The sequence below is a fragment of the Buteo buteo genome, chromosome 21, assembly GCF_964188355.1.
Source record: "Buteo buteo chromosome 21, bButBut1.hap1.1, whole genome shotgun sequence".
Classification (NCBI taxonomy): Eukaryota; Metazoa; Chordata; class Aves; order Accipitriformes; family Accipitridae; genus Buteo; species Buteo buteo.
The window spans coordinates 17,747,689-17,771,524 of record NC_134191.1 but is presented as its reverse complement, the minus strand read 5'-3'; the positions used below and the strand labels follow the sequence as shown (position 1 = coordinate 17,771,524).

At 65.9% G+C, this 23,836-nt stretch overlaps 1 protein-coding gene across 3 annotated transcripts; it reads left to right on the top strand.

Annotated features, from left to right (window-relative positions):
* Nucleotides 1-779: 779 nt before the first annotated feature.
* On the top strand, nucleotides 780-22,913 carry SEMA3F (semaphorin 3F). Of its 3 annotated transcripts, XM_075052627.1 has the most exons (18): nucleotides 780-938; nucleotides 10,339-10,499; nucleotides 10,669-10,731; nucleotides 11,516-11,635; nucleotides 13,079-13,159; nucleotides 15,351-15,444; nucleotides 15,828-15,947; nucleotides 16,963-17,102; nucleotides 17,180-17,294; nucleotides 17,506-17,575; nucleotides 17,699-17,843; nucleotides 17,960-18,182; nucleotides 18,971-19,059; nucleotides 19,958-19,999; nucleotides 20,216-20,373; nucleotides 20,455-20,522; nucleotides 21,340-21,473; nucleotides 21,566-22,913. In XM_075052627.1, exons 1-18 carry the CDS (start codon nucleotides 827-829, stop codon nucleotides 21,974-21,976), a joined length of 2,346 nt encoding a protein of 781 aa, XP_074908728.1. In that variant the 5' UTR covers nucleotides 780-826; the 3' UTR covers nucleotides 21,977-22,913. The 3 variants fall into 3 exon arrangements, with proteins under 3 accessions (XP_074908728.1, XP_074908729.1, XP_074908731.1); XM_075052628.1 differs by lacking the exon at nucleotides 13,079-13,159; XM_075052630.1 differs by lacking the exons at nucleotides 780-938; nucleotides 10,339-10,499; nucleotides 10,669-10,731 and adding an exon at nucleotides 10,867-10,960.
* Nucleotides 22,914-23,836: the final 923 nt, after the last annotated feature.

Genomic DNA, 23,836 nt, shown 5'->3' with positions numbered 1-23,836 from the left:
GGGGCACGCCGGGGGCACTGGGTGCCGTGCTGTGCCGTGTCGTGCCGGGGTGCGTGTGTGGCTTGCTGGAGGCAGCTTGGCGGACTCTGCTCAGTGCCGGAGCCCCAGGGAGTCCAGCTGCCTGGCACACAGGCAGGGCTTTTTTTTTTTCTTCTTTTTCTTCCTCTTTTATTTATGAAAAAAAAAAAAAAAATCCTTCTTTTTTTTTTTTTTTTTTTTTGTACGTTCTTGGAATAATGAAGTCCAGATTTCCTTCATGTTGGAAAGATTTGATCCCGGCTCTGCTCGCTGTGGCTTTGCTGGGGGCTGGGAGGAGAGGTGGGGAGAAGAGGGATGGGGATGGGACCTCTCTGGGTGCCGGGGGAGGGGGGGGGCAGCCTGGTGGGGTGGGGATGCCGCAGGCTCGGGGGGGGCAAGGAAGGATGCTCCTCACCTGGGCAAGGCTCGCCGGCTTGGGTGGAGGAGCGTGCTGCAGCGGTGCTCGCCACCGTGCTCGCCTCGCCCTGTTTGCTTGGCTTGGCACCCAAAAAGGTGAGGCTGGGCACCCCCCGATTCCTGCCCCCCACCCCCCAGCCTGCTGAGCAGGGTTTAGCTGAGGGCCCCCCCCCCTCCCCGGGCTGGCTCCCAACCCTCCCCGGAGGATGCTGCGTGCCAGCGGGTGATGAAGAGTGGGATGGGGAGATGTCGGGCTTGTACCCCCCCGGGGGGGGGTGGCGGGTGCAGCGAACTGACATCCCTCCCCCCTGTGCCCTCTTTGGCAGGCTCGCCCCCCCCACCCCCCCTCCCCGGAGTCCCCTCGACCTCGGCGCCCAGGCGCGTGCCCACCATGCCCGTGGTCGGCGTCCTCCTCTGGGCCACCCTGCTGACTCTGGGCTGGCGGGCCGCCCACGCCAAGGACCACGGCTTCGCCACCCCGAGGGTCCAGCTCTCCTTCAAAGGTAAGAGCCTGGCGGTGGGAGTTGGGGGGGGGGGGGCAGGGTGGGACCCCAAGAGGGTGGAGGAGACAAGGGGCATCGCGGTCCAGGCTGCTGCTCCTCCTCCTCACCCAGGGGAGGGCATCAGCAGGCTGCACCCCTAGAAATCTCCGTCAGGATCTGTATCCCAGTGTGGCTGAGCTTCCCGTCTGCCCCCCCTTCCCGGTCTGGGGGGACTGGTAGCCTGCTCAGTCCCCCCAGTACGTTTCCCCTTGCGGGTGGGCGGCTGGCTCCCTCGATCTGGCAAAGCTGGGTGCCGAGGTGTGGGGAGCCCTCCCCCCAGCAGCCCCCCGAGTCCAGACAGCAGCTTGACGCCGCCCCGACCCCCCCAGCTGGTATTAACGCCTGGGAGCTGGCAGGGAGCCTGCGAGAGGCAGGAGGGGAGGATGCCGGGTGGGAGGGAAGGGGCTTAACCCTTTGGTACTGGGGCTGCCCAACCCACCCAGCCTGTTCTGGGAGCCCGGGGTGGGACCCCCGGGTCAGCTTTGGGGTGCACGTTCACGGAGGGGTTGGTCCTGAGCTCCTGCTGTGGGGATGCTGAGAGGGGGTGGGATGGGGGCAATGAGGCAGGGCTCGGGGTTGCAGACCTCGAGGAGCAGAACACAACGTATTCGGTGCCGCCATCGCCCCGGGTCCCGCCGGGGGCCGGCTACCCGCATGGATGCATCCCAGCCCGGGGACGCGTGTCAGGAGGGTGACGGGCACGCGGAGCCTCTTGGCTGCCTCCCCTTGGGGTCCTGGGAAGGCGAGCTGCCGTGGGAGAGCCAGGGCCGTGCTGCCCGTGCCCCTGCCTTGCCATCCCACCGTGGCTTTGCCCTCCGGTCACGTACCGAAGCGGCGAGCCCAGGATGCGGTGGCAGAGCCGATGGTGAGAGCGGCAGCTCCGGTCCGGCAGAGCCCGGCAGGAGGGGCCAGGGGGGCTGTCAGCAAGCGTGGCGCGGGCAGGGCGAGCCGCTGGCGTTAAAGGCTGGTCTCGGCAGGAAAAATGGCTGGTATGAAGAGGCTGAGGACAAGTCCAGGCTGGAAAGGAGCGAGCGGTTCCTCCCCGCACGGCAGGCACTGCTTTCTTCTCCGAAAGACAGTTCTGGAGGGTTTTTGGGGGCTGCCGGGGCACTTTGGCCGCTGCCGTTTCCCACCCACGTATGTGTCCCTCACCCCAGCTCGGAGCGTCTCTTCCTTGCAGCCGCGGTGAGGGGAGGCTCTGGTGAAGCCCCGGCTGGACCCAGCGCCCACCACCCCGGCGAGGTGTGTGTTAACGCCAGCGGCTGTCCCGCAGCCACCAACGTGCCCCGGAGCGGGATTAATTCCGGATAAGCGCGGTTAGGCCTGCTGTGCAGCAGGATGGGGGCTGGTTTGGGGTTGGGATTTTTGGCCCTGGTTTGGTGGAGGAGAGGTCCCTGGCCATGCCCAGGGGACCTGGGAGTGTCACCCAAGTGCCCATGTTGGGATCTCCGGTCCTCCCTCCTGGCTGGGGTGGTCTGGCAGGGCTCCCCCTGCCCTCGCTGCCCAGAGGTGAGATTGGCGGTGGGAGAAGGGCTGGTTCGCACTGGCAGACGGAGAAGAAATGCTGGCAGCGTGCCGGATCCAGGCACATCGGGATCGGGAAGGGATGCTGCTCGCCCCTTCCCTGCCTGTGCTCTTGCAGCGGTGGCGGTGGAGGAGAATTAGCCCAGGTCTTCCTCGAGGGCCAGCCGGGAGCCGCACGCTGAGCTGCCGGTAAGCGGCTTCCCCGAGTCGATAATCTGTCCGCAGCCTCCTCGAAGCTGTGGGGCGTCAGCAGCGCTTCCCGGCTGGTCCAGCCCCTTCTCTTGCTTGAGGAGCCTGGGCCGGTACCCAAATCCCCAGCCCTAAATCCCCCGGGACAGCTGCAGGCAGTGGGGCTGGGGTGTGATGGGAGCCGGGGCCGTGGGTCACTGGTGCGATGAGTTGGGCTGGGCTCTGCCGCCAGGGACACGGCCACGGTACCGCAGGGGACCCGGTGGCCATTGGTGCGGGCACGGCCGGAGGGATGCCGCTGGGGCTGGGGTGCAGGTCCCCGCCGCCAACGTCCCTCTGGCTGAAGCATCCCCTTGCCAAGGCACTGCCCGGTGGGACCGAGGTGGCCGTGGCCTCGCGCTGGCGCCCGGCGGGGTGCCGGGGAAGGAGCTGTGCCGGCGGGAGCCGCCGTGTCCCCGTGTCTCCCCCCCCCACGGCGCCTCGCCTCTGCCGCGCTGCCTGGAGCCCTGCCAGCCCGGGGAGCGTCTCTGGGTTTGTTTGCCTTTGCTTGTTATCGCGCGCCGGAGGTTTGTCGCAGCTCCCCGGGGCCTGCGTCATCCTCTACGGAGCCCCATCGTCTTGGAGCGCTTTAGAAAAATACATCTATAAAATACCGAAGCGATAGGGAAGGGGTTGGAGCCAAGCTCCTTCACCCCGGTGCAGGGCGATGGGCAGGACAGGGTCATCCCCTGGTCCTCCCGTCCATCCCGTGACCCCCGCGGTCCCTGTCCGTCTGTCCTCCCTCTCAAGGCTTTCCTGTCCGCGTGTCGGCAGGAGGAAAGAACACCGGCACGGAAAGAACAGCGCTGGGAGCGGCTCCGGCACGGCTCCCTTTTGCCAACAGCTCTTCCCAGATCCCAGCCCGGTGCTGGCCAGAAATAGGGTGGATATTTTTAATCATCTCCTTGCTAACAATCCCCCCTCACGGCCGTATGCATCCTGCGGCCCCCTCTCCTCCGGGCCTTCCTCTGTGCCGGGGGGCTCAGGCACCCGGGGGGGGTCAGCTGCCCGGCCGTGAGGATGCAGGAGGTGATGATGATGATGATGGTGATTCATCCCTCCGCGTCCCGCTCCCCATCCGGCGTGGGAAAAGCATGTGGGAAGGAAGGGTGGGCTCTCGCCCCGAATCGCCGTGGGAAGCCCTCAAGGTCAGGGCTCTCCACGGGGCTTCAAAGGGGGAGCCGCTCACCCCCCTCCCGCCCCCCCCGCCACGCCAACGGGAACAGCCGTGCTGGCACCTCTTGGAAAAGCCGCGGCAGAGGTCCAGCCGGGGGGCAGCCCTGGCCGGGAGGGGCCGGGTGAAAGGCAGGGCAGTTCCTGCGGGGGGGAAAAAATCACTTTAAAAAGAATAAATCAAGCATGGAGTCTCCTCTTGGCTCTGCTGCCAGCCCTCTGCGTGACCGTGCTCCTCCCCGCCTTGTGCCTCAGTTTCCCCTCCCGCTGGCAGCTCGGTTGGCGGCCGGGGGACATCGGCACGCTTGATCCGGGGCGGGGGGTGGCAGATGGCTGGAGGGGAGCCCGGCGAGGGGGCCGTGTCCCCGGGGCCGCCCAGGCGCCCTCCTAAGCTGCTGCAGCTGTGGGCACCGCTTGGCGACAGCGGGCTGGGATAAACACGGGGGGGGGACCCACGGGGGGGGGGGGGTGCGCAGGGAGGGCCAAGGGCTTGGGGACAGCCAGCCCTGGGGACGTGTCGGGAGGGCCGGTGCTGGTGGTCCCCACCCCGATGTGGGTCAGGGGGTGTACTGGCCCCCCCATGCCGCTCCTCGGACCCCTCGAGGGTGGGGGGGGGACGTTGTGGTCCCCTCTCCCGTGCCCTGGGGGACGGGGACGTGGGGCTGAGCCCTGTGACCCCTAAGAGGATTTCTCTGGCTGGGGCGGTGGGGGGCTGCGGCAGGGCCCCCTCACCCGCCGAGACCGGCTGCCGCTGGGGCTGAGCCCCCCAGGCTCCGGCTGCAAAGCTCCATAAGCTCCTTAACACCTCCCTCCATGTGATTTCATCCTCCCCCCCCCCGCCCCACCCAATATCTAATAAGCTCGTTATCCCTCATATTAACGCCGGTCCTCCTGGAGCAGTGCAGCCAGCGTGGCCCTTCTTGGGGTTCTGGCCTATGTGCCCCCCGCAGCTCCGGTGCCGCCGGCCCCTGCCCAGGACACCCCCAGCCACTGCCGTGCCCGCTGCCTTTTTGGCACGGAGCAGACGGCCTGGAAAAGCAACTACCTTCCCGCCCAGCGTCTTGCCCTGCTCTTGGGCGCTGCGGAAGAAAATAATGTCAAAAAACTAAAAAAAAAAAAAAAAAAAAAGCCCCACAGGCAGTGGGAGGGGACCCCTCAGCTCAGCTCTTTGCTTTTGGGGGGATTAAAGTGTTTATTTCAGAAGCCAGGCTTCTTCCCGAGGGGGTTTTCCTGCTGCTGGAGCATCCCCTGGCTCAGCTCCCCAGTGGGGACCGGGGTCACCGCTGCCAAGTGATGCTCGGTGGGGACGGGGTCCCCCCTGCCAGCGATGCTCGCTGGGGCACGTCGCCCCGCAAGCGCTTCAGGCAGGCTCGCCGGGGGATGAATCAGCGGTTTTGGCTGAAAAAATGTGGTTTTTCTTTTTTTTTTTTTTTTGGTTTTTTTTTTTTTTGGCCTGCGCCCAACTGGCCGGGTAGCGAAGGCAGGGCCGGGGGGGGAGCACCCAGCCGGCCCCGCTTTCATCCCGAGGGATTTGACCCAGGCGGCCGTGGCACCTGTCCCCTGCCGCCGGGGCCAGTGGAGCGGGTGCTGGGTGCTGGCGTGGGGCGATGCTCCTGGGGGGGGCTAGAGATGGTCGGGGGTGGAAAGCAGCGAGCGGGAGCTGGAGCCATTTCATCTCCCAAGCCCCGGCAAGGCGGCTTCGGTTTCCTCCCACCTGTGAATCGGTTAAATGGGAAAAGAGCTTGGCTGGGGGCCACGGAAACTCTCTTATTACATGTAATTAGCTTAATTACATCATAAATAACCCATCAAGGGGTAGCAGAGTGACGCTCAAACAAATAAGCAATTCTGCTTTCATGGGGCGACCCACCCAGCTCTTTGATCAGCCCCAATAACAACAAATGCTTTAAACATGCGAGGGGACGCATCCAACCCCCCCCATCCCTCTCCCGGCACCGCTCCCCAACCTGCCGGGATGCTCCGCCAGGTACCCAAAAAGCTGCATCCCAAATTTCAAGCAGGGAAAAAATTAGGAGGGAGCATGCCCAAAATATGGGGCACACTTATAAATTTGTGGGATGGAACGCTCTGGGATGGAGCCAGGATTTATCGCTGCTGGGCCGGGCTCCCTTGGGATGAGCGCTGGGCTTCTCCATCGGCATTTGGAATGAATTCATTTGCCCCATGGAAAGAAAGGGCTCCCAAAAGGCGCTGCCGCCGCCAGCCGGGGGGGAGAACAGTTATTGAATATAAACATGCCGTGTAATTTACATGCTAATTATGTTGAATGCGCCACAAGCCCACAATTAGAAACTAATTAGGTGAGAGCGCCTGTAATTGGTTTTGGGGGGTGCAGCGATGGTGCACCTGGGGAGGTGACCGGCTCCAGTGCTAATGGCATTAATCCTTCATGCCAGTGCCCTGGTGATGTTTGGGGGAGGTCAGGGGGATTTGGGGGGGCTGGGGTGGGGTGAGAAGCCCCCCAGGATGCTCAGTTTGTCGGGTACCCCCAAAATCTCACCCTTGCTTTGGAGATCAGCGCCGGTCTCTGTGCCGACGGTCGGTGGGTAGGGACGGCTCATCCCTGCCCGACGGGGGACGGTGGTGGCAGCCAGCGAGGGTGGAGGGGTGGGCAGCTGCCGGAGCTGTAAATTCAGACTGAATTTGGCGTTACGGGGGGAATTTGGCTTTGCAGAGCATGTAATCGGGCGGTGCAGCCGAGCGTCACCCCTTGTTGCCGGCCAAGGGTCTGACGGGTTCCTGGCAGCCGGCATCGCTTGAGGGCGCGGGGTAATTAAATCTCAACACCCGAGGCCACCAAACCATGGGGGGCTTGGTGGGGACTCCGTGGGATGTCGCGAGGGGACGGTCCTCAGGGAGGCCACCCTGGCTGCCATGCCGGGTGGCTCCCGGCTCCGGTGCTGGGCAATTAAAATGGGATTAGGCTCCTGGCCAGCCAGGGAAGCTCTGCCGGTGCCGGGCTTGGCCGCGGGGATGCAGGAGGGAATATGCTCATCAGGGCGCATCGGCTAATGAGCCGAGCCGGCTTCTCCAGCCCCAGGGGGGGGGTCCGCTGCCCCGCTCCGTCCCCAGGGGCACCCCACGGCTGCCGGGGGCAGGTTTGGGGGCAAGGTGACGGATTAGACGGGGAGGGCAGGGGGGGGGGGTGGTTCGAGAGGTCAGAGGTTGGGGCGGGGGCTCTCCTGCCCCTCTGTCCCCTTCGGAGAGGGCGTCACGGGGCAGCGGGTCTGTCACCGCCCCGCTTTGGGGGTGCCCCCTCTGATCGCTGGGGCGTGGGGGGGGCTGGATGGGGCTCCTGGCAGGGGGCTGGAGCCCTTTGTGCTGCTGGCCCTGTCCCCCGCCGAGTGCCCGGGCCGCCCATCCTGATGGACGTGGGATATTTGGGACCGTCGCTGGCATGGGGCCCTTTGCCGTCAGTGTCCTGGTGCTGCCCGGCTCAGCGCCAGGGTCCCGGCCGGGAGGGGAGGGCGAGGACGGGAGCGCGTCCCCCAGGCCAGGCAGCGATGGCGGACGCGGGGCCGTCCCGGTGTGGGGGCTCCTGCCCGGTTTAACCGCCATCCCCAGGGTCGTCTCTGCCCCAAGCGGGATGGCTGGGCGCACAGGTCCGGGGCCGGCAGCGGGTCCACGGCACTGGGGACGAGCTCTCCTGCTCTGCCTGCGTCACCCCGCTGCCGGAGCCACCCTGTCCTTTCCTGGCTCCCGAGCGCCGGCCCCCACCGACACCAGCATCCGTCCGGGGGAAACCCCAAGAAATTCATCCCGTGGCCCCGGGGCGCTGTGTGGGGCACACACGCATGCACGCACACACTGAGGCGCACGGATGCATGCGTGTGCACGTACACACACACACTGCAGGACATGCACGTCTACACACGCACGCAAACAGCGCGTGGGACGCGCGCGCACACACAGCGTGGGGCACACGCGTACGCACGCCTCGCACTCTGTACGTGCGCACACATACGCGCTGCATGGGGCACACGCGCACGTTGCACGCTGCGCACACGCGTGTGCGCGCGCACACGCGGCACGGGCCAGCGGGGCAGCTGCAGGCCATGGGGCAGGCAGGGACCAGACCCAGTGCACCGTGGCACGGGCAGGGGACACCATGGGACAGGCGAGGGGTGCCGTGGGACAGGCGAGGGATGCCACGGGTGACAGGCGAGCCAGCACTGGCAACAGGGAGCATCTGGAGCCCAGATGGGACAGGCAGGAGGAGGAGCGTACTGTGGAGTGGGCAGCCCCCCCGGCGCCCCATCCTTTGCACTGTGCCAACCCACCTCTGCCGTGGCGGGGGGCACCCCCCCTGCCCACAGCCCAAACCGCCAGCCCCTCCACGTGCCCATCATGCTCGCCCTGTCCATCCAGTCCCAGCAGGGAGGATGACCGCCGGTCCCCGGGGGGGAGGTTGATGTCACATCCCGTGATGCCGTTTCCCGCAGCCTGCTCCGGCAGGTTTCCGCCCCGTGGTGCCTGGCACGTACCGGCCTCACCACTACAGGTGAGTGGTGCCAACTGGGCTGCAGGTGCCCCGCCACGGGGCTGGGGACTGGGGAGCACCGCTGCCGGCTGTGGGACAGAGCGGGTTCTCACAGTGACACCGGTGGGCACCGATCTGGCCGTGCCTGGGCACCCCTGTGCCCCCTTGGCCTGGGGTCCCATGGAGATGGCCGATTTCCCCCAGCCAGCGGGAGGGTGGGTGCTCACCCTGCCCCAGAGGCGCTCATCCCCCTGCCAGCCCCCCAGCCCACCTGCAGGATGCCAAGCAGGGGGTCCCCAGAGCTGTGCGAGGGGGTCCCTGACACCACCAGGGTGCCAGGGTGCAGGGCACAGCCCCCCCTCCCCATCCTTCCCGCTCCCCAAAGAGGGCAGCCCCCTGCATCACCAGGGTGCCCAGGATGGGAAGGGACCCCGGGGACACCCATGGGGACGTTGCCAGCTCCCTGTGGGGCTGGGAGGTGGGAGGTCAGGGAGATTTGCAGGCACTTGGCATCCCGGCTGGGAACGGCAGCTGGTCGCTGGAGCCCTGCCCGGCCCTGCCTGGAAGCCGGCGTGCTCCTTCCCGCTACTGACCTGCCCGGGACCCTGCTGTGCTCCTGCCCGGGAAGGAGGGGGTCCCTGGGGGCTGCCCCCAGCCCCAGCACCCCGTGCCTGCACAGGGCACGCCCCTGCGTGGAGGGACAAATTTGGCAGGGTGGGGATGCTCATGGGGCCAGCGTCCCATGGAAATGGCATCTGAGGTCTGGGGGTGGCATCCAAAGGGGGTGACACCTCCAAAGGGAGCAGCTTCTAGGGCAGATTGTGTCCCATGGAGGTGGCATCCAGTGGCTGGGGGTGGCATCCGATGGCTGTTGGTGGCATCCAAAGGGGATAGCACCTCCAAAGGGGGTGGCATCGGAGGCAGATGGCATCACGTGGAGGTGTCATCTGATGGCTGGGGGTGGCATCCAAAGGGGGTGACACCTCCAAAGGGGATAGCACCTCCAAAGGGGGTGGCGTCTGGGGCAGATCGTGTCCCATGGAGGTGGCATCTGATGGCTGTTGGTGGCATTTAAAGAGAGTGGCACCTTCAAAGGGGGTGGCGTATAGGGAAGATGATGTTCCATGGGGGTGGCATCTGGTGGCTGGGAGTGGCATCCGATGGCTGTTGGTGGCATCCAAAGGGGTGGCACCTCCAAAGGGGGTGGCATCTAGGGCAGATAGCATCCCATGGGGGTAGGGTCCTCTGTCTCGCTTGTGCCCTGGCCCCTGCCACGTGGTCCTTGGCACCGGCCCACATCATCTGCAGCACTTCTGCCTTCCATCTGGCTGCCTCATTGCACTTGTGAATATTCATGACCCTCATTATCGTCTTTCACTCGTTGCTCCCACACTCGGGCTAAAAATAACTTCCCAAGGGGGGATGGGGTGCGTGGGGCGGGGGAGAGGCTCGTCCCCTCCCTGGGAGCTGGCTCCTTGGGGTGCTGGCTCCATGGGGTCCCAGCTCCCCCATCCGAGGAGCCAGTGACCTGTCTGGGATATGGGGTCACAGGGCAGGAGAGGGACGATGCTGGAGATTTTGGGAGCTGTGGGCTCTTGGCCGGGGTGCCAGGGAGCCCCCCCTTCCTGCCCCATCTCGGTGGGAAGCTCTACTCCCTGCTGTGGCATCCTGGGTCTCCTGAGCCCAGGTCCTGCTGCCCGCTCCCCTGGCCACTCTTGGTTGTCCCAACTGGCCATGAGCATCTCCGTCATTGTCCCACGTCCTGCGCAGAGGTGGCGCTGGTGGAGGGGGAGGTGGGCACCGTGGCCTGGAAGTGGGCACCTCCTCTCACAGGACATCCTCCAGCCGGGACCAGGCTTGGACTGAGGGGCAGGGATGGCACCGGGGAAGGCGGGGGACCCTGAGGTGCTGACACCTGCCCCTTCGCCCCCGCAGAGCTGAAGGCGACGGGCACGGCGCACTTCTTCAACTTCCTCCTCAACTCCAGCGACTACCGCATCCTGCTGAAAGACGAGGACCACGACCGCATGTACGTGGGCAGCAAGGACTACGTCCTCTCGCTGGACCTCCACGACATCAACCGCGAGCCCCTCATCGTAAGCTGCCGTCGCAGGGTGGGAGGGGGCGGGGGGAAGGGGGGTAACCGGGCACCCGGGGGGTATTTCGGATGCCGGGGCAAGAGCTCCATGGGCATCGCTGGTGCTGGTGGGGAAGAGGTGGAGCCGGGTGGGAGCCCTGGTCTCCCCCGGGCTGGTGTCTCCGCAGATCCACTGGCCCGCCTCCCAGCAGAGGATCGAGGAGTGCATCCTGTCAGGCAAGAACAGCAACGTGAGTGGCCACCACGAACCCGCGTCTGGTGGTGGTGGTGGGGCTGGTGGCCAGCACTGGAGGGGGATCCGTGTCCTCAGGTCCTACCCTGGAAAAGCCATCCTCCGGGTCCCCTGTAGTGCGGCAGCATCTGCAGCCATGCCGGGATGGGGTGGCACTCCAAGGTGTCGCGGTGTCCTGCCACCCTTTCTGTCCTAGCCGTGCAGGTCCTGGAGAGCTTCATGGGCGAGTAGGAGGCCGAGCTCCCCACGCTGCTTCCTCCTGCCAGCCAGGGCTGGGCCCTCCGGCGTGCCAGCTCATGGGCCATGCCAACCCCTGACCCATGCTGTCCCATGCCACGTGCCCTCCCACGGCCCGTGCCAACCCATGATCCGCGACAAGCTGTGACCCGTGCCAACCCATAACCCATACCATCCCATGACCCATAGCAACCCATGCCCCATGCCAACCTATTGCCCTTTGCCAACCCATGGCCCGTAGCAACCCCTGGCTCCATGCGATCCCAAGACCCATGCCGTCCCATGACCCATAGCAACCCATGACCACGCCAACCTGTGCCCCCCCAACCTATGGCCCCCATGCCATGTCCTATGCCAGCCCACGCCCCATGCCAGCCTCCCATCCTCCCAGCTCCTTGGCCTGCTTTCTCCCTTCCCCAGCTCCTACCCTGTGCCGGGGGGCTGGATCCCATGGTGCCCGCCCCAGCGGGGGTGCTGGCAGGCAGTGGGAAGGGGGGTGCCCCTGTCCCCTCGCTGGGGTTGGCACCCCCTCTTCTGCTTCCCAGGGGGAGTGCGGCAACTTCATCCGCCTGATCCAGCCCTGGAACCGGACCCACCTCTACGTGTGCGGCACCGGCGCCTACAACCCCATCTGCGCCTTCGTCAACCGTGGGCGCAAAGCCCAGGTGAGGGGTGGGAGGGATGGGGGCGGCTGAGCCGGCGCCTGGCCTGGCAGTGCTGGCGCAGCCACCGTGGGCCTGCAGCGGGGTGCGGGAGGGCGGCGCAGCACGGCTCGGCTCTGCCGGCTGCTGTCGGGAGGTTTGGGGGGGCAGAGGGTTGGGGGGCAAGGGCAGGCTGGGGGGTGACCATGGCTAATGGTGCTGTGCTGCTGAGCGGGGCCAAGCCGCCTCTGCAGACCGAGGACTTCTCTTCACGCTGGAACTGGGCCACCCGGGCCGGACCCCGACGCCGGCTTCCATGCGATGTGCCCTCCCACCCCGCTGGCTGCAGCCACTGCTGGATCTCCACCGGCGTGAGAGATGAGTCCTCCCCGTCTTCCCACCCGCCGCCGGGCTGCCGAGCCCCTCGCCGCAGATGCAGAGGACGCCCGGCACTGCGCCGGCGCCGGCGTTGCACAGGGAGAACCGTGGCAGGGGCAGCGCCAGCGCGTGCGGCCGTGTCAGGGACGTCCCTGGATGGATGTCACCCGGCCCCAAGGACCACGGCGTGCAGCGAGACCGTGGCGTCCAAGCCACGTGCCACCGGGCTGGATGCGCGGCAGACGGAGGAGCGCTTTCAGGACAGCCCTGGGAGGGAGCTGGTCACTGCAAGTAGCAGCGCGGGTGTCCCGGGGGGCCCCGAGCCCTGCGAGGTGTCCGTCCCCTCTGTGCTGGGCTGGCAGGTCCCAGTCTCTGTCCATTCCGGTGGTTGGAGCGAGCCGGGTGCCGCCAGCCTGAGCCGAGGGAGGAGCACGGCGCTGGATTTGGAGGGCGGGCATCTGCCCCGGTGCCCCCAAGCCTGGCATGGGCACTGAGAGAGGTGGATGCTGCTCGGGCCGCTGCAGATTGGGACTGGATTGGGACCGGATTAGGACCGGACTAGGACCAGACTGGGCAGTGGCAGCATTTGAGGAGGACCAGGAGTGCTGGTGCAATTGAGGACAGCGTCGCGTGTCCCCTCCAGCAGAGCCAGCAGCGGTGCGGCAGGGTCAGGGGGTTCCAGTGACCCCGCGGTGACGGTAGCTTCCCCTGTGCCGTGGCTCGGCGCCGGGGTGTTGCTTCTCTGCCCAGGGCGCTGCCAGCTGGGTGGCAGGTGCCATCTTTGCGTCCCCAGGTGTGAGCCCAACCTGGCTGGCTGCGGGCAGCCGCCTCTCTGCTCAATCCTGCCCCGTGCCGGGGCACCCCGGTTCTGCGGGAGAGAGCAGGATCCGTCCTGGAGAAGCTCGTGCTGGAGGCCAGCCCAGCCCAGAGCATCCAGGGACCCCCACCAGCACCACCCAGGGGGACCGCGGCTTTGCAGCTCCACGAGCACCCATCACCCCAGCTCTTGGGGTCCCCCCACCTGCCCCTGCCCCGGGGGGTCCTTCCCCCCCGCCGGTGCTAACTCTCTGCCCTGCTCCTTTTCCCCAGGGGTTTCCGCCGAGCCAGCCGGGAGGCCGGGAAAGCAGATCCACCGACAGCCCCCTCAGCCCGAGACCAGCACAAAGCAAGGTGGGAACCGGTCTGGGAGCCCGCCGCAGCCGTGCCCACCTCTCCCCTGGGGCACGCCGGAGCCGCGGGCTCCTTCTCCTTCCCACCGGCATGCTTCCGACCCCCAGGCCAGGCGCCCCGTGGCGTGGGCATCCCCACCGTCTCCTTCCCTCTCAGCACAGCATCTTCCAGCCACCGGCCTGGCATCTGCTCTCATTCTGTCACTAACTCCTTCCTCCCAGGCCACGTACGGACCCCCTGGGGGGGACACTGTCAGGGATGGTGGCTCTCCCCCCGGCCACCAGCTTTGCCTGGCTCCAGGCTTGCTGTGTCCCTTGGAAGTGGGGCCGCATGTTGGCAGAGCCACGGGGCTCGGGATGGTTCAGGGGAGGATGCCAAGGCAATGTGCAGGAGGCGTTTTGGTAGGGTCTACAAAAACATCGCTGAGCAACTGCTTCGCTCTGCCCCGGGAGGGGCTTGTGTCATCCCAGTGGGCAAGCGGGCTCAGGGAGGCGACGGTGTCCCCGGCTTCTGGGGACACCCAGCATCCAGCCCACCCTGACAGTGTCACCCCCCCGAGCCTCCCCCCTCCGGACTAACATGGGTCAGTGCATGGGCCGGGGAGCGCGTGGGGGCGCGGGCACCCTGCGGCAGCCTCGGGGTCCCCGCTGCCCATCTCTCCTGCCCCCCCCCAGCCCCTCCGCTCCGAGGGTGGGTGGTAGGGGGGCAGAGGGCGATGCTTGGTCACGAGCATCCCGCCAGCTGTGGGCAGCTCCTGCTGCCGACTTCCCCAGTGCCACCTGGGGAAGCGCCGTTGCCATTTCAGGCCCCTCGGGTCCCCCCCGGTTCCTCCCTCCTTGCCGGATCTGGCCCCGGCATCCGCAGGGAGAAGCTCTCTGGTGCGGCTCCCTGCGCCCTGAGCAGGGGATCCCTGGGGGCTGCCAGCACCCAATTTCTGGCAGCTCCAGTACGTTTGAAGGCGCATTGGCCAAACACCGGTGCAGGCACAGCGACGGCTCGTGGGTGGCCCAACCAGGACGAGATGGCACGGCCAGGGCCAGGGCTGCGCTGGAGAGCCAGGTTGTCCCTGAGAAGGGTTTGCCCATCTCGGGAGCGGGGCCGGCTCCGGGCAAAGGCGTTTGTGATGGTGACGTTGGCGCAGGCGGCGCGGTGCAGCGATGGGGGTGGCAGAAGCGTGGCCGTACCCATCTCTGGGGCTGGGGTGCCCCAGGAGGAGGGAGCCGGCTTGAGCAAACCCTCAGTGGGAGCTGTGCACGGTGAGCATCCCGGTTCCTCAACCCCTCCTGCCATTCCTGGAGCCGGGGGCTCTGCCAGGACCCTGCTTGCCTCTCGACGGAGGGTGGCCGCCACCACGTCCATCACCCCTGCATCAAAGCCAGGGCACAGGGCCAGCGGGCAGCTCTGCCATCCTGATTTGGTTGGCCAAGGTCCCCCCCTGCCACAGCCAGGCTCCCCGCACGTGCTGCTGCTTCATCCTGGCTCTGGGGGTCCATATGCTGGGCCAGCATGGCCCTGCCTGCCCCCGGCCGGCACCGGCAGAGGATTTTTGTGTGCGTCTCTGGAGGCAGTGTGGGTTTCACCCCTTGCTGGGGGTGTGTGATGGTGCTGGGGATGGCCACAGGGAAGGCAGAGATGACAGTGGGGAGATGGTTCCTAACGGCATGGGGGCAAATCCCCCAGAGCGGGCACAGCATCTCACCACGATGCCACTCCGGCGGTGCCCACTGGAAAACGGGTCCTGGCGAGAGGATCGAGGCGAGTCCAGCAGCCGAGCTGTGCCGAGCTGTGCTGCTGGCCAGACCCTACCTGCCGAAGCTGCTGGAGCTGCGTGACCTGGAGCCGGCCAAGCGGCGATGTGCGGCGTGGCCGGCCGGAGCGAAGAGGCGGCCGGAGGAAGATGTTTGCACAGAAGCGGACCTGGGGGATGGATGCCCCATTTCAGCCTGGCGGCTCAGCCAAGTCTCCAAGCAGTGGAGGACACGGAGAAGCACCCAGCAGCGTTGGAGGAATAGCTTGTGGGGGCTTCAGCTTCTCAGGAGACCTGCAGACCCCTGGTGTGGTCCATCCACATCTGTTCTCGCTGCTGGGCTCCATCCTGGAGGAGGCTGCCTCTCCTGGTGGGCTTTGGAAGGTGCCACAGGGATGGAGGGGTGAAAGACTAACCAGCTTCTCCGTTTGCTTCCTTCTCCAGGATTATATCTTCTACCTGGAGCCAGACAAGCTAGAGTCGGGCAAGGGGAAGTGTTCTTACGACCCCAAAGTAGACACCGTCTCTGCATTAATAAGTGAGTCCTGTAGCTCCCCGGGGCTGGCACTGCCTGCGCTGGGCAGAGGGAACATGCAGGCGAGATGGGACAACTGCTCCCACCGTCCTCCTGCGTTGCCCAGATATCCCCCAGGAGTCGGTGCCCCTGCCACCCCTGCCCACTCTCCAGCTGCAGATGGCCGGGCACCCGGGATGCCCAGTCCTTGGGCACCTGGCCCAGTGTAGGTGGGGGTCCTGGCTACAGACCAGTGCCAACCTCCTGAGCTCTCTGGGATGTTAACAGGCAGTGGCCCCTTGTTGCCTGGTGGCTACCGGCCAGGGCTGGGGCTGGATGGAGCCCTGGGCAGTGGGAGAAGGTGGGTGGATGGGACTAGGTGGGGGTCTGATCTCTGCCCTCTGCAGATGAAGAGCTCTACGCTGGCGTCTACATCGACTTCATGGGCACGGACGCAGCCATCTTCCGCACCATGGGCAAGCAGACAGCCATGAGGACAGACCAGTACAATTCACGCTGGCTCAACGGTGAGTTCGGGTGTCCCTGGCCCAGGTTCCCTGGGGACCCCAGGGCTCCAGCCCTAGAGATGAGACCCATCGTGTCATACTCTGTCCTTCTCCCAGGACAGAGACAGTAGCCAGAGTGGGTAGATGGATAGGAGGTGGTGTGGGATGGATGGATGGATGGATGGATGGATGGACAGAAGGACAGATGGGTGGACAGATGATGGATGGGTAGATGGATGGATGGTTGACAGTTGATGGGTGGGTGGACAGATGGTGGATGGGTGGATGGTGGATGGATGGATGGATAGATGGATGGATGGATGGATAGACGGATGGATGGAAATCTAGGCAGAAGAGCAGAGGGGTAGCTGTGTGGGGCAGTGACAGATGTGCTGGGAGCTTTGCTGGGCAGCAGGAACAGCCAGCTGGCGAGAGATGGGGCTGGCTCTGCCAGAGTCCGTGCGTAGGTTTCTGCAGGGCTGAGATGTCAACCATGTCGCCTACAGTCAGTGACCCCAAGCGTTCATCCTGCCCCCTTGGAGCACCCCTGCCCGCAGGGCGGCAGCTGAATAAACAGAGCAGAGCAGATGGGATGATCCTGCTGGGCCGGGGAACCGGCAGGGCGGTAACCCGAAGAGGGGGAGCTGTCAGCGCAGGCTGGGCACCAGCTGATGGATGGCAGGGAGAAGCTTCCTGAGAAGCTTCCAGGCTGTGGTTCCTCCCTGCGGGGGGGAAGACCAGTTCCCACCGCCTCTGCTCATAGAGCTGCTGGAGCTCTCCACCCTGTGGACCTCAGGGATGCTCCAAGAGACCTCACGGATGCTCTGAGCCCCTCCTGGAGCACCGATGACCACCAGAGAGACCCGGTTCCTCAGCCCACCTCTGCAGCTCTGGTCCAGATCCAGCTCTCACCCTGTGACCACAGCAGTGCTTTTCCAGAAGCAAGGCGATGCCGGAGGAGAGGGGGGCTCAGCATCCTGCTGCGGCACGGGGTGCCGCTGGGCTGACGGTGCCGTGCCGCGCCATGCCGTTCCAGACCCGGCCTTTGTCCGCGCCCAGCTCATCCCCGACAGCAGCGAGAGGAACGACGACAAGCTCTACTTCTTCTTCCGAGAGAAGTCGGCCGATGCCCCGCTGAGCCCTGGAGTCTATTCCCGCATCGGGCGCATTTGCCTGGTAGGTGGAGCGGCGGGCGGGCAGGGGAGCGGGCAGGGGGACGGGCAGGGCTGAGCGCAGGGGTCTCTCCCTTGCAGAACGACGACGGGGGCCACTGCTGCCTCGTGAACAAGTGGAGCACCTTCCTGAAGGCCCGGCTCGTCTGCTCCGTGCCGGGACCCGACGGGATCGAAACGCACTTCGACGAGCTCCGTGAGTGGGCGAGGAGGGGGGCGAGGGCCTTCTCCACCCTCGAGGGCTTGGGGGCACCCTGGGGAGGTCTGGGGACCCCCTTGTCACCTGCTGCCCCTCACCTTTTACTCTCCCATGGGGAGCTGCTCTCCCCGCTGCCCTGGTATCCCTGGGTGTGAGGGGGTCCCTGCCCACCTTCCCCATGGTGACACCCCCATCTTTCTGTCCCAAGAGGACGTCTTCATCCAGCAGACTCAGGACACCAAGAACCCCATTATCTACGCCGTGTTCTCCGCTTCAGGGTGAGTGCTGACCCTCCCAGCACGGGGCAGTGGAGCGGGGGCCCCAAATGGGTGGGGGTCCCAGTGATGCCACGGTGGCGGGCAGCACCAAGCCGGAGGGTGGCAGCAGGTCCTTCCTCCCAGGTCGGTCTTCAAGGGGTCTGCCGTGTGTGTCTACTCGATGGCCGACATCCGCATGGTCTTCAACGGGCCCTTCGCACACAAAGAGGGACCCAACTACCAGTGGATGCCCTACACGGGCAAAATGCCCTACCCCCGGCCGGGCACTGTGAGTATCCGTCGGGCACGCGTGGGGAGGTGAGGCGGCGCCTGCCAGGCAGCCAGTACCCTCGGACCCGTGCCCAGATACGGGGTCACCGAGCGCTGGTGACATTTGTGCTGCAGTGCCCCGGGGGGACCTTCACCCCGTCCATGAAGTCGACCAAGGACTACCCTGACGAAGTGATCAACTTCATGCGCGCACACCCGCTGATGTACCACGCCGTCTACCCCACCCACCGCCAGCCGCTGGTGGTCCGCACCAACGTCAACTACCGCTTCACCACCGTGGCCGTCGACCAGGTGGACGCGGCAGACGGGCGCTATGAGGTGCTTTTCCTGGGCACAGGTACCCACGCCGCGCACCGCGGGGAACGCAGCATGCTCCGGCGCGGCCCCGGAGGGCACGGGCACCACCAGGGCTGGCCAGAGCACGGTGCCCTCCGCCACGCTGGAGCAGGGTGAGGGGCTGAGACCCCCCCCTGAGATCCCTGCCCCTCCTCGAGGCTCCAGCCTGGTTCTTCCCCTGCCCCGGTGCCCATCCCACAGACCCCACCATCCAACCTGGTCCTTCTCTTAGCCCAGTTCCCATCCGCAGAGCCAGCAATTCAGCATGATACCTCCCATCCTAGGGATGCCACCATCCAGCCTGGTCCTCCCCCTGCCCTGGTGCCCATCCCAGGGGGCCCACCATCCAGCCTCATTCTTTCCTGACCCCAGCGCCCATCCTACGTGCTTCCCGTTGCCCATCCTAAGCCCACCATCACCTAGCCTTGTGCCTCCCCTGCCTGACTGCCCATCCATCTTGGGGGCACCATCATCCAGCCCGGTGCTTCCTCTGCTCTGACGTGCATCCCAGAGCACCCATGATCCATCCTGGTCCTTCCCCTGCTCCACTGCCTGTCCCCAGCTGCTGTCCCCACTGTGCCCTGAGTGGTGGCAGTCCCTAGCTGCCGGGTGAGCCAGTACACCACACTCCAGGCACAGCCGCCCGCTGTGGCAGGAGAGAGATGGGGATGGGCTTGGGGGGGGGGATCCTTCCTCCCCCCAGCCCCAGCAGGGACCCCCTTCCCAGACGGGGAGGGCACAGGTGCCGAGGGGTGGCACTGAGCGCCCGGGCACCATGGTGTCTTGCAGATCGGGGCACTGTGCAGAAGGTCATCGTGCTCCCCCGGGATGACATGGAGACGGAGGAGCTCATGCTGGAGGAGATTGAGGTGTTCAAGGTAAGGGCTGGTCTGTCCTCCACCTGCTGCTGAGTGTCCTCAACCCAGCCAGCCAGCCCCTTGGGACACCAACCAGCCTCTTGGGACACCAACCAGCCCCTTAGGACACCAGCCAGCCCCTTGGGACACCAACCAGCCCCTTGGGACACCAACAGCCCCTTGGGACACCAACAGCCCCTTGGGACACCAACCAGCCCCTTGGGACACCAGCCAGCCCCTTGGGACACCAACCAGCCCCTTGGGACACCAGCCAGCCCCTTGGGACACCAACCAGCCCCTTGGGACACCAGCCAGCCCCTTGGGACACCAGCCAGCCCCTTGGGACACCAGCCAGCCCCTTGGGACACCAACCAGCCCCTTGGGACACCAGCCAGCCCCTTGGGACACCAATCAGCCCCTTGGGACACCAACCAGCCCCTTGGGACACCAGCCAGCCCCTTGGGACACCAACCAGCCCCTTAGGACACCAGCCAGCCCCTTGGGACACCAGCCAGCCCCTTGGGACACCAGCCAGCCCCTTGGGACACCAACCAGCCCCTTGGGACACCAGCCAGCCCCTTGGGACACCAACCAGCCCCTTGGGACACCAGCCAGCCCCTTGGGACACCAACCAGACCCTTGGGACATCAGCCAGCCCCTTGGGACACCAACCAGACCCTTGGGACACCAACCAGCCCCTTGGGACATCAGCCAGCCCCTTGGGACACCAGTCACCCCTTGGCCGGCTCTGGAGGGACCCCAAGCGTTGGTTGTCCTGCCTGCTGCCCCCTCGCAGCTCCCCCTGCCCGCTCCTGCCCACCCCAGCCGCCTTGCGAGGGGTCTGAGGTGCCCACCCCAGGGCCGCAGTGTGAGGCCGGGCGGTCACCCCTCCATCTCCTTCGCTCCTGCTCACATCTAGGTGCCGGCACCCATCAAGACGATGACCATCTCCTCCAAGAGGGTGAGTCACGCCACGTGGCAGGGGGCTGGGCAGATCCCATCACGGTCCTGGCCGCGGCGCTGCCTGGCTTCACCGCAGCACCGGAGCCGGCGGGCACGCGGGTGGCTCCGGTGTCTCAGCTGGTCCCCGAACCGGGAGGCCGCAGCTCGTTCTGCGGGGTCCTTGCAGGGTGGGGAGAAGACGGCATCTCACCCTGTCCTCCTTGTCCCCCCACAGCAACAGCTGTACGTGTCCTCGGCCGTAGGCGTGACCCACCTGGCCCTGCACCGCTGCGACGTGTACGGGGAAGCCTGTGCCGACTGCTGCCTGGCCCGGGACCCCTACTGCGCCTGGGACGGCAACGCCTGCACCCGCTACTCCGCCTCCTCCAAAAGGTACGGGGGGCCGGGGGAGAGCGGCAGGGAGGGACCCCCCCCGGCCCCAGGCTCCCCCGCTCACCGCCCGCCTCCCCACAGGAGGAGCCGGCGGCAGGACGTCCGGCACGGCAACCCCATCCGCCAGTGCCGGGGCTACAACTCCAACGGTGAGCGAGGTTTGGGGCACGGCCCTGCGGCGTGGGGGGGCATGCTGAGGGCAGGGGTCGGGAGGGTGTGGGCAAGGGCCAGAGGGGGACACGGGTGGATGGATGCCCTGGTGGGTTGGTGGTTGTGTGGGTGGATAGGTGGGAAGAGGGTGAGCATGGGTGGGTGGATGGATGGATGGATGGATGGATGGGTGGATGGATAGATGGATGGATGGGTGGAAGAATGGGTGAATTGGTGAAAGAATGGATACATTGGGGGGGGAGGACGAACATGGGTGAATGGATACGTCGGGGATGAGGATGAGCACAGATGGGTGGGTTGGTGGGTGGGTGGGTGGATGGATGGGATGAATACATCAGAGAGGATGAACATGCGTGGGTGGATGGATGGATGGGCAGATGCATTGGGGATGGAACATGGATGGATAGATGGATATGTTGAGGAGGAGAATGGGCAGATTTGAATGGGTGGATAGAGGGATGGAGGGATGGATGGATGTATATGGTGGGGAGAAGTATGACCACAAATTGATGGGTGTGTACATGAACGAAGGGATGGATGGATACTTCAGAGGAAGATGAACGTGGGTGGGTGGGTGGATGGATGGATGGATGGATGGATGGATGGGCGCCCTTGTGGAAGCATGGCTACACTAGAGGAGGAGGTGCACACTCGCTGGGTGGCTGGGGAGCAGGCAGACCTGTGGCTGGAGGTGGACGGGAGCTCTCCCTTGGAGAGCCGGTGGGCTGGGCGGGAGGGCAGCAGGGCAGGGGCACGGAGGCGCGTGACCCGGCTGCCCGTGGCCCACCCCTGCAGCTAACAAGAACGCAGTGGAGGCCGTGCAGTACGGGGTGGAGGGCAGCACCGCCTTCCTGGAGTGCCAGCCCCGCTCGCCCCAGGCCAGCATCAAGTGGCTGCTGCAGAAGGACAACAGCGACCGGCGGAAAGAGGTAGGGCAAGGGCGCTGCACCCGGGGGTGCCCGGGGGTGCCGGGGGTGCCAGGCGCCAGCCAGCTGAGCCGTGCCACCTCTCCCCCCCGCAGCTGCGGGTGGAAGGCCGGGTGCTGCGGACGGAGCAGGGCTTGCTGCTGCGCGCCCTCCAGCTTGCCGACAGCGGCCTCTACTCCTGCACCGCCACCGAGAACAACTTCAAGCACACGGTGACCAAGGTGCAGCTCCGTGTCCTCAGCAGCCGGGCCGTCCATGCCGTGCTGGTCCAGGCGGAGACCCCCCCTGGCCTGCCGGGTGCCCCCACTCCCCGCTACCAGGACCTGCTGCAGCTCCTCACCCAGCCCGAAATGGGACTCCTGGACCAGTACTGCCAGGGCTACTGGCGGCACACGGCCGCCAGCCCCCCCCAGCCGCTGGCTGGCCTCAAAGCCAAGGAGCAGCAGGACCAGAAGAAGCCTCGAAACCGCCGGAATCACCAGCCAGAGACCTACGGGCATACATGAAGCCGTCATCAGGGACTTTGCTAGCACAGTGGTCTATTTTTCCCCCCTTTTAATATTAAAAGTATCTATAAATAAATATATATATATATATACATCCACGCACACACGCACGCAGACACACGCGCTCCCCCCTCTCCCGGGAGATGGTATTTATTTGTAGGTTGTACATAGTCACTGGGGTGATGCGACCCCTGCCTCCCAGCCCCGGGGAGGAGCAGGGACCCCCGGGGCGGCCGCAGCCAGCATCACTGTCTTCCCCCCCGCCCCAGGACCCCAGGATCCTGGCGTGCGGGGACCACCGGGCATCGCGGCCGCTGTTTCCCTACAGCTGGGGCACAGCACCGTGCTGGGAACCAGAGGTGCTGGGTCCCGGTGTGGGAGGGGGTGATGCCCTGGGGAGGGGGACAAACCCCAGCCAGGGGGGGATGAGGCAAGGGGAGAGGTGGCACCAGACAAGGTCTGCTCCCCACAGGCTGGGCACAGCCCTCGCAGCTTTGTGCCTCAGTTTCCCCACCTGATTATTGAGGAGCAAGCGCTTTCTGTGGGGAAGCTGCAGACCACCAGGCAAGCCCAGGAGAAGGGAGCTGCGGGGCCAGGGTACATGGTCCCATTCCTCTCCCTGGGGTCTTGGAGGGGGGAGACGGGACCCTTGAGACAGGACCCAGGTGTCCAGGCCACGGTGGGGGCTCAGCCAGGGTCTTTGGGTGGGGAAGGGAAGGAGAAGGGGCCGTGTTGGGGTAAAACCTCGAGGAGCCTCCAGTGCTCACTGGCACCCACAGGTGTTCGGGGCACCCAGCCCATTCGCTGCCCCCTCGGGGCACCCTGGCAGGTGTGGGGGGTTGTAAATAGTTGTACATGGGAAGCGCAGGGGTGGCTGGGGCCAAGAAAGTGCCCCCCACTGCAGCCGGGGACACCCCCAAATAAACACTGGCTTTGGGATGGACGTGGGTGCCTGCGTGTGCTGTGTCGGGGACGGGGAGCGGGCAGGGAGCAGGCAGTCGGGGGCTGCGCTGCTGCCTGGCCCCCATCACCTAATCCCCTTAACTCTGCCCCTGAGCCCTGCCGGGGGGTGCAGAAGACTGGGCTGCAGCCAGGTGGGAAGCGGGGGGGCCCTGGGCATACGCATAGCAGCGGTGTGCTGGGAACACCGGGGGCACTGGGTGGCATTAAGGGTGCTGGGGGTGGGCACTGGGCGGGATGGGGGATGCGGGGAGGTGTTAGGGGTACGCTGGGGGTGTACGCTGGTGGTGTACGCTGGTCTGGGCTAGCGGCCAGTACTGGGTGTTACTGGAGGCACTGGGAGCACTCGGAGTCAGTACTGGGGGCACTGGGGAAAGTACTGGAGCACTAGGATTTGGTACTGGGAGCTGGTACTTGGTGGTACCGCAGGCATGGGGCAGGGGGCGGCCCCCAGAGGGGACACTGGGGGTGGTGGTGGACGATACCGGGCCGTACTGGGAACACTTTAGTCGGTCCAGGGGGCAACGGGGGTGGTACCAGCCTCCTCTGGGCAGTCCTGGGCGGCACTGGTGTCAGTGCTGGGAGGTGTGGGGCTACACTGGGGGTAGTACTGGGCACACTGGGGGTGGTGCAGGGCCGTACTGGGGGCAGTACTGGGGGCAGTACTGGGGGCAGTAGGGCTGTACTGGGGGCAGTACTGGGGGCAGTACTGGGGGCGGTGGGGCTGTACTGGGGGCAGTACTGGGGGCAGTAGGGCTGTACTGGGGGCAGTACTGGGGGCAGTACTGGGGGCGGTGGGGCTGTACTGGGGGCAGTACTGGGGGCAGTACTGGGGGCAGTAGGGCTGTACTGGGGGCAGTACTGGGGGCAGTACTGGGGGCGGTGGGGCTGTACTGGGGG

Excerpts from the sequence above, each read along its gene's own strand:
- SEMA3F (XM_075052627.1), top strand. The coding sequence starts at position 827 with ATGCCCGTGGTCGGCGTCCTCCTCTGGGCCACCCTGCTGACTCTGGGC. Across the intron at positions 10,732-11,515 it reads TGTCAGGCAAGAACAGCAAC|GGGGAGTGCGGCAACTTCAT; the intron begins GTGAGTGGCCAC and ends TCTGCTTCCCAG. Across the intron at positions 17,103-17,179 it reads GCATCGGGCGCATTTGCCTG|AACGACGACGGGGGCCACTG; the intron begins GTAGGTGGAGCG and ends TCTCCCTTGCAG.